The sequence below is a fragment of the Camelus ferus genome, chromosome 9 (genome assembly GCF_009834535.1).
Source record: "Camelus ferus isolate YT-003-E chromosome 9, BCGSAC_Cfer_1.0, whole genome shotgun sequence".
Taxonomy (NCBI): domain Eukaryota; kingdom Metazoa; phylum Chordata; class Mammalia; order Artiodactyla; family Camelidae; genus Camelus; species Camelus ferus.
Window position 1 is genome coordinate 48,517,411 of NC_045704.1, and position 19,804 is coordinate 48,537,214.

General features: G+C 41.9%; 1 protein-coding gene across 1 annotated transcript in view; it reads left to right on the plus strand.

Annotated features, from left to right (window-relative positions):
• HYDIN (HYDIN axonemal central pair apparatus protein) overlaps positions 1–19,804 on the plus strand; it is a 373,932-nt gene that overhangs the window by 275,485 nt on the left and 78,643 nt on the right. Inside the window, exons 34-43 of the mRNA XM_032486698.1 lie at positions 114–250; positions 482–609; positions 763–954; positions 1,290–1,439; positions 4,107–4,346; positions 8,837–9,005; positions 11,527–11,706; positions 12,180–12,353; positions 14,747–14,917; positions 17,842–18,059. Of these exons, the coding sequence (XP_032342589.1) occupies positions 114–250; positions 482–609; positions 763–954; positions 1,290–1,439; positions 4,107–4,346; positions 8,837–9,005; positions 11,527–11,706; positions 12,180–12,353; positions 14,747–14,917; positions 17,842–18,059 (1,759 nt within the window). The remainder of the gene's footprint in view (positions 1–113; positions 251–481; positions 610–762; positions 955–1,289; positions 1,440–4,106; positions 4,347–8,836; positions 9,006–11,526; positions 11,707–12,179; positions 12,354–14,746; positions 14,918–17,841; positions 18,060–19,804) is intronic.

A 19,804-nucleotide genomic window follows, 5' to 3' on the forward strand; every position in this document is an offset into this window, starting at 1 on the left:
TGGTTGTCCTCTACTACAGAGAATAGAATTACGCAGAGGAGGCAGAAGAGAGCCTCACACACTCTCGCTTTTGGAAAAGTGAGTGGTTAAGGAGAGCCTGTTAACCGTTTCAGAGTCCAGCTACCAGAGTATATCCTGGACTTTGGCTACATCATCCTTGGTGACGTCCGAACCCACATCATCAAGATCACAAACACTAGTCACTTCCCAGTGTCCTTCCATGCAGAGAAGCGTGTCCTTCATGGCACAGGTAACCAGGCTGGAGACCCTTCCTATTGCACTTTGTTGTTTCTAACAAGGTGCCCATCTGTACTGTCCTTCTGGAGTAGTGTTTGTGCTTCTTCTGGATCAGCTGAAAGAATTGTGGGGCCGTTAATTGATACTTTGAGAGGTCATCCTACCTCCATATGGGCACTATCTAGAGCAGCTCTCATTTGCTCTTTTTCTATCCCACAAAGAAATTTTGTTTGTCTTGCTCCAGGCTTCAGTATTGAGCTAGATCGTGTGAAGAATCTGCCTTACTGTGAAACGGAAACATTTGAACTGAGATTTGACCCACAAGGGGCCAGTCTTTCTGTTGGAAACAAAGAGGTTGTCCTGCCCATCAAGGTGAGATGCACCACTGGGCCCAGCTAACTCTCCCCAGCTTCCGGCTCTGCCTGGCAATCAATCACCCTGGGATAATCCAGTTACCATTTCAGAGCCATGATTCTTCCCTCAGTCCCATGCCATGTGGTAACAGCAATCTTCTGCCCACTCTAGGTGGTTGGAGGGCCAACAGTTCACATCCGTCTCCAAGCCAAGGTGACCATTCCCACTATGACACTGTCCAGTGCAAAAGTGGAGTTTGCCACAATTCAGTGTGGTCAGTGCCTCGTGGAAACTGTTCAGCTTTCCAATCATCTCCAAGTCCCTTGTGAATGGTTTATCCACAGCCATAAAAAAGTTAGTAAGGTAAATGAATTGTGGCCCATTGTCCCCTTTTTTTCCATCTCCATTTCAGCCATATTTGTAATTCTAGTCCTTCACTCTCTTCATTTCACCCTCCTACTCAAAGACTTTCAGTGACAACCGTTGCCTCCTGAATAAAATTTGGCCCTCAGCCCAGCACTTGAGGACCTATCAGGCTATGCTGTGTGGCAAACGTCTCATTTATCTTTGTGCCTCTGGTATCCACACAGCCCCTGACACCTGGGAGGTCCTCAGTAAACGTAGGTTGAGTGAGTGGAAGATGGAATAATCTCATTTTCCAAAGAAGATAGTCTAATTGTCTACTATTTATTAACCAGCTAGAGAAACACATGCCAAAGTACTTAAGACGGAAACTATGTGCTGAATTAAAGCCCAAGACACGGATCTTTGAGATTCAGCCTACTTCTGGGGTCTTGGATCCTGGTGAGAGGTCCAACGTGCAAGTGAAATTCATGCCTAAAGAAGAGGTAAGCCTTAAAGAAATGTACTCTCATTCAGACTGGATCACTTTGACCTTTACTCAAAGTCCATGCTTTGACTAGGTCTCCAGGGAACCTTTGAGTGACCTGTACCTCATTATTCTGATGATAACATCCAGTGCTCTGGTTCCCATAGGAGCTGGGTCCTGGTGGTTAGGATCACCAGCTCTGGAATCAGCAGATCTGCCTAACACTTTGACTTTTATCCGCAGACCTGGCTTAGTGGGCTTCTGCCTCCTCACTTAGAGACTGCGTGGCTTTGGGCAAATTGCTCAGCCTCGCTAAACCTCAGTTTGCTCACAGATAAAGTGAAAAATAATAATATCACATGTTCAAAATCCCTTATTGCAATTCTAAAATCCAATAAGTTCCAAAAACTGGGGGGAAAATTTTTTCATAAGTTTCAGACCCAAAGTCATTTGGCAGAAAAACCTAATTGGAACTGACAGGAAATTACTTAACCTTTATTTATCCCACTTGGTTTGCAGACTCAAACACTGCAACTGCAGAAATATTAATGTATTTGATTACAGAGGACCTGCCCCAGACCCTGCCAAGGATACTGTGTAATGTAGGGTATATGCGCTGTGTTTACCTTTAAAAAAATAATCTGAATTTGAAAGCATCTGGTCCCTAGGGTTTCAGGTGAGACGTTATCAACCTGCAATACCTACCTCCTAGGGTCATTTTGAAGATTAAATGAATTAATGTGAATAAAATGCACAGCATACTGCTCTATAGATACTGTCTCAGTATCTATTTACCATTACTAGCAGTAGTTGTAATAATAATAAGTATTTCCTGGGCCTCACAAGTGTTTCATTTGCAAACACCATCAGCACAGAGCTACTCCTGACAAAAAACACAGTAAAAATAATAAAATCCTTGAACTAGAGAGGATCTCAAGAGGTTACACTGTAAAGACTTTTGCTCAAAGTCTAAGGCATTTGGGAGATGTTTTTCTCTATTCTTTTAAAAGAAGAAATCGATGTAAGTTTTATAAAATACCTATGGTTAACCCCCATTTTCCTGGTAACAACTTTGAGGAATTGCTTAAAAATCTACAGTGAGAAGAAAGAAAAGTGAATAACTTCATATCTGGTTCTAAAATAGAGTCCCTGTTTCTATTATTATCAAAATCTCCCCAACCCTTTTAAAAGAAATGATAATCAATGTGTTGGTCATTCTTAAGAGTCTTAAGGCTGTCAGAAGGTTTATTCAAGATTTTGGATGTTTTTACTGAATGAGGGAACTATCAGTAAATATAGTTTAAAAAATAGATTTGTTGGGGCAATTCCATAAATGTTGTGCTGGAATTGGTCAAAACTAATAAAATGTTTCCACGAAATGGGAAAGGAATTTATTGGCTGTATACAAGGAACTTGTTAGCCTTGCAACCCATATGGTCCACACCTATCTCCACCAGCATCAGCAGCACAGAGAAACCACAAATGTCCACAGTAACCACTCCTATACATTAAAACATGTGTTCAGCATACTCTGTGTTAGAAAATAGGGAGATGAATAAAATGTTTTAGACATACTTCCATAAAAAGCAATTAAAACATAGAAGTTTGGATCATAAGGTACTAACCCCACAACTATATTGAAAACTCTCTTAGCCAATAATTCATTCTCTTATTGTCTCCAACAGTAGGCATTTTACTGTACTTGTGTCTATGTCCTTACACATTCCATCCATCTGATTTTTCCCCTTAAGCTAAGGTGGTTAAGAGCTCCAAATCACACAGCCAATCATGACCTTCAAACTCCAGCCATGAGCCACACTGTGTCAGAACAACCTGGGCATCTGATTAAAAATACAGACTCCCCAGCCTTACCCTGTCCCTACCAAGTCAGGCTCTCTAGGTATGGGCCTGTGAATCTGCATTTTAATAGGCTTCTCAGTGAAACCACTGGTATTTGGGTTGTAATTGTATCAGATGAACTGAACGCCCTAGCTGATCATCCTGGACCAGCTGCTTAACTGGATCTTCAAATAATGGAAATATGTTAATTCAGATTCTCCAAGAAACAGTCCTGGAGACAAGAATTTGAGCGCAAGCAGATTATTTAGGAAGTGTAGGGAATACTGACAGAGAAGTAGAAGGTGATAAGGAAAAGGAAGGCAGCTTATAGGATGTGTGAGTGAATCAGCTACCTTGGAGACTAGAGCTTAATCCCACTGGAAACTCTGAGAAAATATACAGAATGCACATTTCAGAATTATCCCTCCCCAGGGACAAGGGAGCTGGGGTCTTTATATGATAACTCCCGAGAGTCATTTATTGACGATTGATTCTAGAAGATGCTATTTCCCTGGGACTTCTGCCCTGCCCTACCCATGGGCAACCTGGCCCATGAAATGAGAGCCCAGAGGTGCAGATATTGGCAACGGGACACCTGAACACACTGGAGGATCTGAGAGATATCAGAACAACATTCAGGGGGCCATGGTGAAGCACTTGTTACAGTGCCTGGCAGGCTAGATACCCAGTATTAATATTGTAATGTAAATTGCTCGCATGTAATTTTATAAGAAAAGTTTTCCTTTTTAGTCTAAACGGGAGCAATTGTATCCCCTCAGTGGTTATCAGTTTTACATGGCACATAACACAAAAAATTCAGATGTTTGTTTTGTTTCATGTTTTCCAGAAATTCTACAGCCAAACCCTGGTGTTCCAGATTGCCCAGAGCACTCAAAAGCTGACACTGCTGGCACAGGGGCAAGGTCTAGAGCCACACCTGGAATTTAGTCCTTCAGTTCTGAAGCTGGGGCCACTGCTGCCTTATGCACCTGGAGACGAGGCTGAGGTGGTGGTGAAGAATCCCTGCAACTTTCCCATTGAGTTTTACTCCTTAGAATTTGACCAGCAATATCTTGTAGAAGAGAAGGTGAGCACAGACCAAAACCAAACTTTGTTTTCCTACATATGCTGAGTCCTGCCATGGACTCGTGTTCATCTCTCTGCATGGACAACTTCCTCCTGACCTTTGCTCTTTCTTCCTCTGACCCCTTCCCTGTCGATTTAAAGATCACTTTGCAGCATTTCCTGACCTACTTCCCTTGCCCTAAACAGAATTCACTGCTTCTTTATGATCTTATTATACATTTTAAACAACTAATTGAGAAACTAATACACACTCATGGTTAAAATCCAAACAGTAAAGAATGTATGCAGCAGTCATTATATTTAAAATGAGTTTCTTGTAGACAGGATATAATTGGTTCATTTTTTTAACATTTTTTATTGATTTATAATCATTTTACAATGTTGTATCAAATTCCAGTGTAGAGAACAATTTTTCAGTTATACATGAACATATATATATTCATTGTCACATTTTTTTCTCCGTGACCTACCATAAGATCTTGTATTTATTTCCCTGTGCTATACAGTATAATCTTGTTTATCTATTCTACAATTTTGAAATCCCAGTCTATCCCTTCCCACAATTGGTTCATTTTTAAAATATGCTCTGGCGGTCTTTGTGTTTAATTGGTATATTTAAATCATTTACATTTAATGTAATCATGTTAAGTCTTAAATCTGTCTTATTTTTTTCCTTTTCTGAGCTACATATTTTATTATTGCTCCTCCATGTCCACTTTTTTAAACTTTATTTTTTAGAGCAGTTTTAAATTCACAGCAAAATTGAGGGGAAGATGCAGAGATTTCTCATTTACCACCTTCCCTCACACATGCATAGTCTACCCCATCATCAACATCCCCCACTAGAATAATATATTTGTTATAATTGGTGAACCTATGTGACACATAATAATCATCCAAATTCATAGTTTACATTACAGTTCTTTCTTGGTACCTTCTTTGGGTTTGGACAAATGTATAATGCCATGTATCCATCATTATAGTATTATATAAAGTATTTTCACTGCCCTAAAAATCTTCTCGGCTCCACTTATTCATCCCTTCCTCCTCTCACCCCTTGGCAATCACTGATCTTTTTACTGTCTCCCTAGTTTTGCCTTTTCCAGAATGCCATATAATTGGAATCATACAGTATGTAAACCTCTCAGATTGGCTTCTTTCACTTAGTAATGTGCATTTAAGATTCCTCCACATCTTTTCATGGCTTGACAGCTCATTTCTTTTTAATGCTGAATAATAATCCATTGTTTGGAAAGACCACAGTTTATCCATTCACCTGCTAAAAGACATCTTGGTTGTTTCCAAGCTTTGGCAATTATGAATAAAGCAACTACATCTGTGTTTGGGTTTTGTGTGAACATAAATTTTTGCCTCCTTTAAGTAAATACCAAGGAGTATGACTGTTGGATCATATGTTTAGTTTTGTAACAGAGTGCCAAATTATCTCCCAAAGTGGTTATACCATTTTGCATTTCTCCAGCACTAAATGAGAAAGCCTATTGTTCTTCATCCTCACCAGCATTTGAGTTTTTCAGGGTTTTGGATTTTGGCTGTTCTAATTGGTGTGTAGTGGTATCTCACTGTTGTTTTAATTTGCATTTCCCTGATGACATATATGATGTGAGACATCTATTCACATGCTTGTTTACTATCTGTATATCTTCTTTGGTAAGATGTCTGTTAAGGTCTTTGGCCCAATTTTTAAACTAGTTGTTTGTTTTCTTATTGATGAGTTTTCAGTGTTCTATACAGATTTTGAATAGCAGTCCTTTATCAGATGTGTCTTTGCGATTATTTTCTCCCAGTCTGTGGCTTGTCTTTTCATTCTCTTGACATTATCTTTTGTAGAAAGGAAGTTTTTCATTATAATAAAATCCAGCTTATCAATTATTTTTTTCATGGACTGTGCCTTTGAAGTTATATCTAAAAATTCATCCACCATACTTTACATAATCTAGATTTTCTCTTATGTTCTCTTCTAGAAATTATATAGTTTTATGTTTTTCATTTATGTGTATGATCCATTTGAGTTAAATTTTATAACTGGGGCAAGATCCATCCAGATTTGATGTTTTGCATGTGGATGTCCAGTTCCAGTAACATATGTGGAAAAAAACTATCTTTGTGCCATTGTGTGCTCCTTTGTCAAAGACCAGTTGACTGTATTTATTTCAGTCTATTTCTGGGATCTCTATTCTGTTCTATCAATCTATCCAGGTCCAATTTTACTACCTTTACCCTGCTCTCCTACCTTGATGTTGATCTGTATAAATTATACCTTTACCTAATACCTTTAGTACCCTGCCTTTTAGAAACAACTTCTTAGTTCCCTACTATGAGCAGTAATGAAATTAGCTAGTAATCTCTTTTTCCCTCTCCTCACTACCTTCTAATTTAAAATGATATTATTTTACTTCCAGTTAATACCTACTGGGTAATCATCTCATGTACACTTCCTCTGTGTTTTGCTTCTTGTATTAAATCTGTAATGTCAGAGCTTAAAATAGAAAGATATCAGGACCTACTTTCCATCATAATTTCCATCATTTAGTCTTAGTTCTACACTTGAACATATTCAGCGCTCAGCACCAGTCCTTGTGTCGAAGCTCCTCCAATCGCTACTGGGTTATCAGAATCTCATTCTCTAGTGGATTCCTCAAGAAGGGACCATGGGAACAGTATTCCCTGAGTATTCACATGTTCAGTAACTGTTCTTTGGTGACTTCTGGGCTTGAAGATCAGTTTGATTGGGTATAATATCCTTGGCTCACATTTTCTGCACTTGCATATCTTAAATGTGTTGCTCCATTGTTTTCTCATAAGGTTTTGTTGTTCATGAAGTCTGATGCTGTGTTAATTACCTGTTGCTGCAAAATAACTTACCCCCAAACTTAGCAACTTAAAACAAAAAACATTTGTTGTCTCGGGTTTGCTGTGGGTCAGGGGTTTGGGAATGGATTAGCCAAGGTGGTCCTGCTTCCTCTGGACCCTTCTCCAACTTGGCCTGTGAACCTTCTATCTTTTTTATATCCAGTGTTTATGCTCTGCCCAATTTGGATTCTACATCCAGAAATTTTTTCTCACAATGGGACTCTGTCCCTCTGGAAGCAGGTATTTGTTAAACATTCAGTGGCTTATGTTGGCCCAGTGTCCTCTGTTGTGGGTCAGAGTCAGTGGAAAGCAGAATCTAAGACTCTGTGAGGTTTGCAAGCAGAAGGTTTACCTGGGAGCACTTTCAGGGACAACACCCAAGAAGAATAAGGGAAGTAGACCTGGGCAGACAGAGAAGGTGACCTGGGATGAGATTGCACAGAGACTTCAGCTGGTCCCACAGGAAGCTCTGGAGCCGGGCTGGCTCTTTAGAGTTGCCCCAGTTGTAGCAAGTTGACCAGGTCTTTATGTCTGCATCATCCAGCCTTTGGAATAGTCCCTCCTTTCCACACTGATCTGCTGTGTCCCCTCTGTCCTGTGTCAAAGCTCCGTATACAAATGGGTCTATTCTAAGCTCTCTCTTCTGTTTCACTGGTCAATTTGTCTGTCTGGACATCGATACCACCCTGTCTATTGCTCCAGTTTCATAAGTCCTAATATCTGGTGGGGCAGTCCTCTCTCTATATATTTTTCTTCATTAGCATTTTAACTATCTTAGCTCTTTGTTCCTCCATATAAATTTTAGCATAAGCTCATTAACATTGGTTCTCAAACAACTAAAAATGGTAATCTTGGAGGAAGATTACCTAACAAAACTGATTTTTCACACCAGTAAAATAGGTCATATAGGAGGTAGTTGCTTTCTAGGACTTGATTTTACAGTCTTTTATAAATATACATATATACAAAGGTTGCCAGGTTTAGTAGAAAGAAAAACAGATTACTCCCATTAAATTTGAATTCCAGGTGAACAACATGGGATAAATTTATACTTAAAAATTACTCATTGTTTATCTGAAATTAAATTTTAACTATGCATCTTGTACATCTTGTACCCAATACACATCCCTTATATCCCTCTCTCTCTCCCTTACACACACACACACACACACACACACAATGCCATTTTACCTGTTTTTCTCTGGATCCTCTATTTATGAGACAAGCACCTTACCTAGTATAATATTGCTAACCACAATACTTTTCAATAACTTGTCACTCAAAGTAGATAATTGAGTTCTATACATTTGTCAGTGGAAAAAAAAAAACCCAGAAAAACAGTATATATATGATATTTAAAACAAGGAGAGGATTCTTTTCCACATGGGAAATGCCCAGGCTCACATGAGACCAAATAAAAATCCTATATCCCCACAGATTCAGGGCTCTGCCATACACTTTAGACCTCTCCACAGGGCTCTACCCTTTGAGATCCAGAAAATATTTGTACACACCCCAGCCTTGGGCAGGGCTTTGATGAGGTGGATGGCAGACTCACCTGGGACTGTGGGGAGGACGCTTCCAGAGGGACCAACAGCAGTTCCCATTCTCCCTGAGCAGATCTTGCGAACGCTAAAGGGCTATGACTCCTACAACACCCTGCTGCTGCCTCCTCGCCTTCCCGGGGAGAAGCTGCCCCCAGAGGTGTATGAGTACTTTAAGGAGGTGAAGCGGATAAAAGAGGAGCAGATGAAGATGAAATATCTGGAGAGCCTGGCGCAGGAGAACGGTGAGAACACAGCAGTTCTGGAGCCCCTGGCGCCAGCCACTGGCCTGGCTTCTTTGAGTTACCTCTGCAGGGAGACCAGCCGCTTACTGAACACCTGCCAGGTGCCAAGCAGGCACTGCGTGCCTTATGTATTTCCTTTCTACCCTTACAAAGTGGTCCTGTTATCCCCACAGAGATGGGGACACATTCTGCTCTCGCTAGAATCTGATGAGGAGTTAAGACTTAAAAATAGCTAATATACATAGAGAAGAACACTTGCTAGATACCAAGCCCTATGTTGAGGGTTTTACACGTATAGATGAGAGATGAAGCAATGAGAGGCCAGGTCCTCAGTTTTAAGTGGCAGAATCAGGATTTGAGCCCAGGTCTGTCTGACTCTGGAGTCCACGACAGTAACCAGTCTTCTCCATGGGCTTCATGTGTATGCCAAGGCATTGCAAGTAATCCATCAGGCACGGTAGAAGTTGGTGCCCTACAAGAGGCAGAGGTGGGAGTTCATATGAGGAAGAACCCTCCAACATCCTTGAGGACAAACCTCAATCCCAAAGCTTGACTGTGTTCTTTTAATCTTGCCCTTTCTGGCCCAGCACCCCCGAGTTATCCATTACCCACCCAGGGACTCCCTTGGGTGCACTTGAGCATTAAGGCTCCAGGATCTAACCTGTGGGACCGTGTGGCTTGTCAGGACTCATGCTTCTCCTCCCTGCCTCTCTGTGCCCTCATCCTGGAAATGCACCCTCCCTGTTCTTACTTGCTCTCTTCTTCTGTGTGACAGTTGTCACATGTCCTTTATTTATACCTGCCTCTCCCTAGGCAAGAAGCCCCCATAAAGGCAGTGATCATGGATCCCCGATGTAAACCCAGGGCATGGACCAGCACCTGATCCATCACAGTGGCCTGATAAACATGCTATAAGAGTGAATGAGTGAATGAAGTCCATTTTCTTGCCCTTGTGCTTGTGTTGTTGTATCTCAAGTAGATAGGAGCTAACCAGAGAACACTACTTTTCCCTAAAAGGAGATGAGAGAAGAAGGCTGCCTCTCCACCCATAGTCATTGAGCATATTAGTTCACTAAAACGGCCATCGCAAATACCACAGACTGGGGGACTTAAACAAAGGAAACTCATTTTCTCATAATTCTGGAGGCTAGAAGTCCAAGATCAAGGTGTTGGTTGGGGCTGTTTTCTTTTGAGCCTCACTCCTTGGCTTGTGGATGGCTCTCTTCCCCCTGTGTGTTAACAAGGACTTCCCTCTGTGTGTGCCTATGTCCTAATCTCCTCTTTTAAGAACACCAGTCATACTGGATTATGGATGGATCGGGACACTCATATGACCTCATTTTAACTTAATTGCCTCTTTAAAGGCCCTACTTCAAATAGTCACATTCTAGCATACTGGGGTGGGGAGGTGGGGTGTGGGGGTAGCTAAGATTTCAACAAATGAATTATAGGAACCAATTAAGCCCATAACATGCACCCATTATATTCTGAGCACTGATCTGCAATGCTGGAAGGAAGATCAGTGAAACCAGCCTGTGCCTCTGAGAGCTCACAGTCAGGAAGGGGGTTGGGGGACAGACCTTTACACTCAGGAGTGCCTGGCAGCCGAGGCAGAGAGCCACAAGAGGACTTAGTAAGGGCCCTGTCGTTCTCATCCCTGTCCTACATGCTATGGTCATGGGCTCAGTTTTCCATCTGGCCCGTCAAAAGGTGGTCTAGAGCCAGGACCTGAGGGTCAGTGGGAGCCCAGGGAGGCGCTCACTCTGCTTCTCAGCAGCACATCTCTGAGTATCTGCTCTCTCTGCTCTCATCGAGTACCCTGTCCTCCTCTGCTTCCAGACAACAACCAGGGAAGGCGAGCAGCTCCAAGTCATGTCACTGCCATTCCCAGGAGAGCTGCAGCCTCTGCAACTCAAATCTAAAGTTAAACAAAGAGGATGTCTTGGCCCCAGGGTAGAGCAGGGTCACCTTGTACAGTGACAGCCTGACATACTCACTGAAAGTCTGTGGAATAGGGGCAAGGAGGAGGGTGCGGAGCAGATAAAGTAGTAGATGTGCTTAACAATCACATGGAGAAATGTTCATGATAGATTGAGGGGGAAAGCAGCCTACAAACTGGTATGTACAGCATGATGCCAGCTTCAGTTTTGAAAAATTAAAAATCTGAGAGGTTGCAGCTCTCTGACACTGGTATCATAAAATTAAACTGCAATTCCTCTGTTACCATTTCTTTGTCTATCAGTAGCTCTTTCTGAAGCTAAATTTTATCAATTTTTGCTCTTTTGAATTTCCTAAATTTTCTGGAGCAAATGTATCATTTTGATTTTTTTTTTTAATGTTAAAATGTAGCAACACACTGCAGCAGGCTGACTGCAGTTCTTATTTCTTTGGGTGAGATAGTCTAGGGTGATGGGAACCAGTTCAGCGATTCTTCTCTTTGTCTCTCTTTCCTTTTCTGCCCCATCTCCTTGGTCCCCCTCCGAACTCTTCCTGTGTGTTTTCATCCTTTACTCTCTGGCAGAAGAGGACGATGGGCCCTCGTCAGAACAGGGAACCTCTGCCAGCACGAAGAGGACCTCACTTAGCCAAGGGATCTCTGTCACATCCAACCTGGAAGAGCGACACATCCCAGTGGTCGAGTCCAAGACTTACCCAGATGAAGAGGAAGATGAGGAAAGCCTGGAAAAAATCATGTTTCAAAGTAACCAAGCATTTTAACGTTTTGGTACCAGTTCTCTCTAAGCAGACGCAGGAAGGCTGTTCAGTGCCTTTCCATAAAATGCATCCTTCTAGCACTATTATGTGTTAATGCTATGATGTGAATATGATGCCATCATTTATTTAGCCATTTCCCTTGGTGTTGCAAATTCAGCTAGTTTCCAGTATTATTTTTCAGCAGGAGAGGTTCCCCAAAATGGAATTAAGAGTCAAAAAGTATCTGTATTTTCAATCCTAGTAACTGTGCACAAAGAATTAGCCAAAAGGGGGCACTCTCATACACTACAGGGGAGTGAGGACTGTGGCAATATCTCCAACAGATTATGTTTGTCATCTTAAAGCAACAAAGTTTGATAAGAAAAAGTCGTCCCCATTTCCATCAGGACCCATGTGAATTCTGGGTGTGTCAACATGCATGCACATGCACACATGCGCACATGTATTTTTAATTTTCAGCTGAAAAGATTCAAAGCATTGAAAGCCACTCTGCGGAAGAGGTTGGAGAAGTAGAAAACAACCCAGTGAGCAAGGCCATCGCTCGCCACCTGGGCATTGACATTTCTGCAGAAGCCCGCCTGGCCAAGAACCGGAAGGGTATTGCCATCATCGTCCATGGGACGCCCTTATCAGGTATGCACCACCCTCAGGGCACACACCTTTTGGGTTTATGGTAAAGTTTGGACATGTAATTTTTGAGGGCATAAAAGGCTCTTTTCTTTTAAATTTATATACCAAAGGATTATCTTCAAGTTGTTAAACTTTCAACTTTTGAGATACGGGGTTAGAGAAAGAGTGAGGACATCTCATTTTTAATTAGTACATCTTCAAATTGTTGGAGCTGGTATTCTTTCAATAATTTAATAACATTAAAGTATTAAAGAAAAACCCAAGGCATTAAGTTACTCAAAAAGAGAGGAGGAAAAATATGTGCAAAAACCTTTGATCTGTCAATATTACTTCTAAAAATTTATCTTAAGAAGATACTTAATCATGTGGACAAAGATGAGCTACATGATTGTTCACTGCAACATTGTTTACCATACTAAAAATCTATTCATTCGTTATGGAGGGGTCTAGTTAATTAACCCATAGTATGGTCATGTGGTGAATTACATCACCGTTAAAAACAGTGTCTTGTAACAGACTCACAGACATAGAAAACAAACTTATGGTTACCAGGGGGGAAGGGGTGGGAGGGGATAACTTGGGAGTTGGAGATTTGCAGATACTGACTGGTATATATAAAAATAGATAAACAAGTTTATACTGTATAGCACAAGGAACTATATTCAATATCTTGTAATAGCTTATGGTGAAAAAATATGAAAACAAATACATATATGTTCATGTATGACTGAAGCATTGTGCTGTACACTAGAAATTGACACAATATTTTAAACTGACTATACTTTAATTAAAAAAAAGATTTAAAAAAAAAAAACAGTGTCTTGTACCTCCATGTTCATAGCAGCATTATTCACATTAGCCAGAAGGCTATGAGTGGATAAACTAAATGTGGTGCAATGGAATATTATTCACTCATAAAAATGAAAGGAATTCTCACACATGCTACACCACAGGTGAACCTTGAAGACATTATGCTAAGTAAAATAAGGAAGACATAAAAGAATAATTACTGTATGATTCCATTTATATAAGGTACCTAGAGTAGTCATATTCATAGAGACAGGAAGTAGAATGGTGGTTTCCAGAGGGTAAGGAAAGGAAGGAAGGAGAGGTTATTGTTTAATGGGTACAGAGTTTCCATTTGAGAAGATGTAAAACTGCTGGAGATGGACAGTGATAATAGTTGCACAACACTGTGAGTATACTTAGCAACTTAACTATAAACCTAAGAAAAGTTAACATGGTAAATTTTGAATGTATACTATCACTATAAAAAAAAAAAACAGTGCCATAGAAGTATATAGCATGAACAGAAAAATGTTTATGATATACTGTTTTAAGTAAGGAAAAAATGCCATACTTACAATTTGCAATCTATATTAATTTTCTATTGCTACTATAACAAATAACCACAAATTTAGTGGCTTAAAACAATGCAGACTTACTTTGTTACAGTGCTGGAGCTCAGAAGTCTAAAATAGGTCCACAGGCTGCATTCTTTCTGGAAACTATAGGGGAGAATCCATTTCGTTGCCTTTTCTAGTTTCTAGAAACATTACCTGCATTCCTTGGCCCATGGCCCCTTCCTCCATCTTCAAAACTAGCATCATAACATCTTCTGGTCCCCTTCTCTTTCCTTTTGTCATCACATCACCTGTCTTACTCCAACCATCCAGCTGCTCTCTCGTAAGGACCTTGTGGTTACGTTGGGCCCACCCAGATAATCCAGGATAATCTCCCACAGCAAGATCCTTAATTTAATCACCCCTACAATATCCCTTTACCATATAAGGTAACATATTCACAGGTTCCAGGGTTTGGGCTGTGGACATCTTTGGGGCCATTCTACAGCCTACCACATAAACCATTTCTTTTTTATAAGAAATACAAATAAAATAGTTACATATGCATACTTAGCAGCCATATGCTATCTGTAATCTCTCTGGATGAACAAAGTATGGATTTTTTTTCCTTTTCTTCTGTTATTTCTACACTTTCTTTTTTTTAATGAATAGTTATTTGGGAATGAGAAAAAAATCGGTACAAGTTATTCTTTAAATTGTCTTCTCCTTAGAATTAGAGACAGTAAGAGCTCCAAGATTTTTTTAATCATCTGATCAAGTCACTTTTTAAACTGAGGAGAAAATCCAGAGAGAATGTGGGTTGCCACAGCACATGGCACATCAGTGGTAGAATTAGGACCAGAATCCACAGTCCTGACTCCTGGCTCAGGTCTTCCCTCTTTTTTCTGCTGCCACCTCTGACCACACGAGAGACTTAGAGGCAGAACACTTGGAAAGATCACTTTACAGGAGCCTCTGTTCTAGAAGCTTCTTAGGTCTGAGACACTGAGCAAATGAGAGCCATGAAATTCAACCCCCTGACCTCTTTTGTAGGAAAGTCAGCCACCGCAGTCAGCTTGGCCAAGTACTACAGTGCAGCCTGCTTGAACATCGACTCCATTGTGCTGGAAGCCATCTCTGACAGCAACAACATTGAGGGGATCCGGGCCCGTGAGCTCTGCATCAGGGCCGCCATAGAACAGTCCATGAAGGAAGAGGAGTCTGGTGAGAGCCGTTTCCCCTGACCTTTGGTGCTAAGTAGCCCTTACCGCCCTGTTCATGCCTGTCTTCTCTGTTTCCCCAGTGAGCTTCTCCCCAACAGCTCGGCTGTGGTTGGGTTCCAATAAGCATAATTTGGGGTTGTTTTCATGGAACTGGCTTTGAAGGAGCAGGAGAATGTTGATAGGTAAACATGAAGATAAGGACATTCCAGACCAAGAAAGATGGGAAGCTGATAGTAAATTAGAGGTGAGAAGGCAGTTTGAGGCCAATCGTAGTTGACCTGGATGCCAAGATTAGGAATTTGGATTTTATTTTGAAGAAAAAAAGGAGTTGGTCAGTTTTCATCCTATGGGAGAAATGGTCAGAAAGCCACAGTAGGAAACTAGCTCTTGTAATGTCTTATAAAGGAAGCAATAGTGAAGTTGAAGATGAGCGGGGCTGGGCCAGCTGACCTGATAGCCACCTGCGTGGCAGGGAATTGAAGGAAGGGGAGTCATTCAAAGTGGTCACATCAAGATGTCCAGTCACAGAAACCAGGAAGAGAGTTATATCATTTACCAAGGTAGGGAATAGGGGAGGAAGAGAAAGTTGCTGGAGAGAAACATTAACTGAGTTTTAAACCCTATAGTAGTGAAGCCTTACCTACCAGAGGTTAGGAATCTTGGCTCCCTCGAGTCCTCTAAGGACCTACAATGTTGTGCAATGGGAAAATCTATTGAATATAAAGCAGCATACCTGCTCAGAGCAGAATCGTTTTTATATAAATATTCAGAATAGTATGATATCATTCCTGATAGCATACCATGCCTGCTGAACAGGTGCTGAGGCCTGAGACAGTAGGTTGATAAAACTGGCTGGGGCTTTCAGGGTGTCCCCTTCCCTCAATACCTCTGCATGGGATGCTTAGGGAAATGGAAGACTCTTTGCTGGGAAGATAAGAGAAATAGCTCTTTAGTGGTATTGTTGCAGAAAAATGTGTTACAGCTCACTTGTGACAGCAACCTGGATCCGGGCGAGAGACCAAGCAGCACTCTGAGAGTTGGAGAACTCAGGTTTCTTATGCCAGCAGGCCCAGACAAGTTAACACTTTAAGCTCTAGACGCTATCTGTAGGTTTACACAGGCTTTTATAGGCTGCCGGTTTTACACTTTGCAACATCATATGCAAATAGAGTATAACAGAACTTGACCAACCAGGAACAAGCTTTATAGAAATAGACCAATCAGGAGTGAGAGAAATAACCAATCAGGAGTGAGGGGAATGGACCAGTCAGGAGTGAGAGAAATAACCAATCAGGAGTGAAGGAAATAACCAATCAGAAGTGAGCTCAGGGAACCAATAGAATTTTAGAGGGCAATAAGCAGTTTCAGAGGCAAAAAGTGAGATAGAGCCTCTGGGCCAGGGAACCGGATGGTGCCCGCACAAGAGTAGTGGCCCTGCTTGGGGTTCCTGCCGGTCTTTTTATGGGGCTTCTCGCCTCAGTATAAGGGAGAAAAATAATTTTCTCTCTCTTCTTCTGAGTTCTTGGCTGAGAGCCTTGTAATAAAAGACAGATTAACAAGAGAAAAACAAGTTTATTGACATGTTTACTTCACATATACAGGAGAGATACTCAGGGAAAAAAATGGATGGCTTTAGAATTCAGAATTAAATACCATCGTAACAGGGAAAAGGGAGGCGGGTGTAGTCTTCTTAGGGGAGGGTAATGGTTTTTAGGAAAGATGGAGGGACCCTTAAGAAAATGGATGGGGAGGTATGATTGTGATAAAGTTTGTCTGAGTGTGGTGTTGGCTTCTAGTCTTTCCTGTGATAAGAGTCAGTCTTCCTGGTTAATGGAATTCCCAAGGAAGGGATTTGTCACAATTGAGGTGCTTTTGAAGGCTCCATCTTGAGCCAGATAAGGAGGGTTCAGAGAAAGCCGTTCCCTGCATTTGCTGTTTTTCAAGTGCCTGCAGCTCAAAATAATCAATGTGCCAGAGCAGCAGTTTGAGGTGGTGTATCTTGAACTCCTATAGCCATATTTTGGGGTGGCATATTCTGTTACCCTTTAGGGGGAACCCCAAGCTGCATCATAATTCTGTTCCTCTGTTCTCTTAGATTTTGTGTTTCTTTTTCTTTCAAATAAACTACATTTCACAGAGGTCTTTGGAGCTATGTTAATGTCCTTTGACCAATCATGAATTTGGGATCCCTGAGAAAGTAATGTCAAGCTGAAGGCATAATTCAGGGAGACAGGACTTGCCATTGTCACTGGGGGGCTTGGAGGGGCAGGAGCTTATCACAAAGGCGAAAGGCACTCTAGCAAGAGTTTTTTGGGACAGCTCTCATGGAAATCCTTTTAAATAATTACATCAATTTGCTGATTCTGAAAGGGAGCTTTTCAGTGGGTGGGAGTGCTTAGGGGTGGTGATCTGATTGGAATAGAGGGCACGGATGAAACTAAGAAATTAATCTTGAAGCCATGTTTGCCAGCAGGCACACTGCTATTACTTGGCCTGTCTGTACCTCTGAGCGGCTCTGCTATGGCAGCAGAGAATGCCTGACCAACTGGTATCACTGCTGCCTAGAAACACAAAAGTTCGGGTGTTAGGTTTCCAGGGCAGGCAGGGCTGTAGTACACCAGTGGTTTCAGAAATGATTGCCCTCAGGGCTGGAGGAGAAAGTGAGGCAGACTAATGTGGGATCCACTGGGAAGATGGGCAGTGAAGAGCCCGGGACTCCAGGCCAGGCTCTGCACTCACCCATGGTCATTATCATCTATCCTCAGTGGGTGGAGCCCCTTCCCCCAGCCCTGCTCAGCCAGCTGTAGATGGAGACAGCTTTGTATTCCTCAAAAGAATCACACTAGGTTTCAGCGTGCCATCTTCACCTTTACTTCCTAATCGTCCTAAGGTGACTTTTAATATAGACCTATTCTTTCCATGTAGCCCAGGAGGCTGCTGCTTTGAGCCAAAATGCCATGGGCCAAATCCGACTGAGCAGTGAGACCCTGGGCAAGTTAACTTCAGAATCCACTCTGGTAACTCCCGAAATTAAACCTGCCAAGACAGTACGTGGGAGCGTGCTGATCACCAAAAGCAAGACAGAGAGCCACGGCTCTGGGTCTCAGAAGCAGCATCACCAGCACTCATCTGAAACACCACAGGTATAAATCAGGGCTCCCCAGAAGGAGGGTTAGGTTCCTTCCCCTTCCTCCTCCTTTTTCTCCTCCTCCTCCTCCTTCCTGGCATCCTGCAACCAAGTCAGCACAACTTCTTTCCATGAATGTAAGTTGTAGGAGGGCTGCAGTGGAGTCTTGGAATGTAATAAAGAATTCAGAGTTTGAGCCTCATGCTGAGGGACTTCAAGAACAATCTCGGCAGAATAGCAGGTGCTGAGCCTGACAGTAGGTGGCACTGTGAGAGACAGGTGGGTGATGAGTTGTCAGTGGGAAAGCAGAGTGAAATGAGTGTTGGGTTCTAAGATAACGGAAAGAAAGGGGAAAAAAGATCAGGTAATCATTAGAGGAGCAAACCCAAGGTCAAGAGAGTTCTTTCTCTGAAAGGACATGGAGGCACAAACAGGTCTCTAAAGACAGAAACTCCTGGAGAAGTACAAGGTGAGAGAGAGAATGAGATTCCAGGAGGAAACAGGGAGGACAGGATTAAGCACAGTTGCAGGAAATGGGAGCCATCTTCCTCTAGAGTCAAAAAGGTAAAAACAGATACAGCTACATGTAGGGGAAGCAGAGTGGAGAACAGAGTTTGGAGAAGGTTTTGCTGAATGGCTCTAAGATGTATGCAGGATGTCTGGTCTTTGTAGGCAGTGTTGAGGAAGTTGGGTTACAGAGCTTGCTTGAGGAGAGTCGCCAAGCACTGATGTGTCCACTGTGAGGAATAGAACCAGAAACTGATGATGGATAAAAGAAAAGATGGCTGAGAATGCTGATGGCCTGGCCAAGATGTGAAGCCATAACTTCACAGTTGTAAGATTTCTCTAATCTCTATTCTGCCCCTGGAAGCCCTTATTCAGAGGCAGAGAGAGACATTGTCATCATTGCAGGGGTCGGGGTGTACTCAGAACAAGGAGCAAGGGAGTTGAGAGTAGCATCAGTATGGGAAGTCCAGCCTAGGTGGAGAAGGAATTAAAAGAAGGACAATAGAATGAAGAGAAACAGGAAAAGTGAAAGGGTCTATGAGTCTTGTTTCAGTCTGTGTGCCGTAGGGGGGATAGGAGAGATGGACATTTCAGAGAAGTTTGCTGAGGTAAATGGAGCAGAGGTGAAGTTCCTTGTCAGAGAGGAGGCTCGCATGAGTTGGATGCAGCAGGTGAATGGAGGGTTGGTGGGGCAAGTGGATGTTAGAGCATTGGATAGGGTAGGTGGATGCAGTGGAGGTCAAGGTCTTTGTGTAAAAGGAAGTATGATGGTTATATGGGGCATCCATGAGGTAGAATTTGTGCCAGATTTTTTCACACGATCTTCACTTCAGTTGCATGTTCTTCTAACATCTTGAAAACTGAAACCATTGGCTCAATTTCTTTTGCAATAATCATCCTTTTAATCTTCTTATCCAAGATTTAATATGATGTTATTTACATAGATGTTTATGGAGGAACTGAAAGCCATATAGTTTTATTAAATACAGTGTCTTGAGAAATGATTTTCTTTGGTTTGTTTCTACCCATCTGGACAGTAAAGTCAGGGTTTTTAGAATATATCAGAGGCAACAGAAATTCCCAATTCTGACTCCAATCCCCCTTCACTAAATAGGGAACTTAAAAACCTGCTCAAGATCATAGTAGAAATCAGAGCTCACAGATGCTACTCACCCCCATATGTGGCTTCCTGCATTGCTCCAGAGTGACAGGAGTCAAACGGTTGGACAACTGCCACCTCGTTTTACCTGTTAC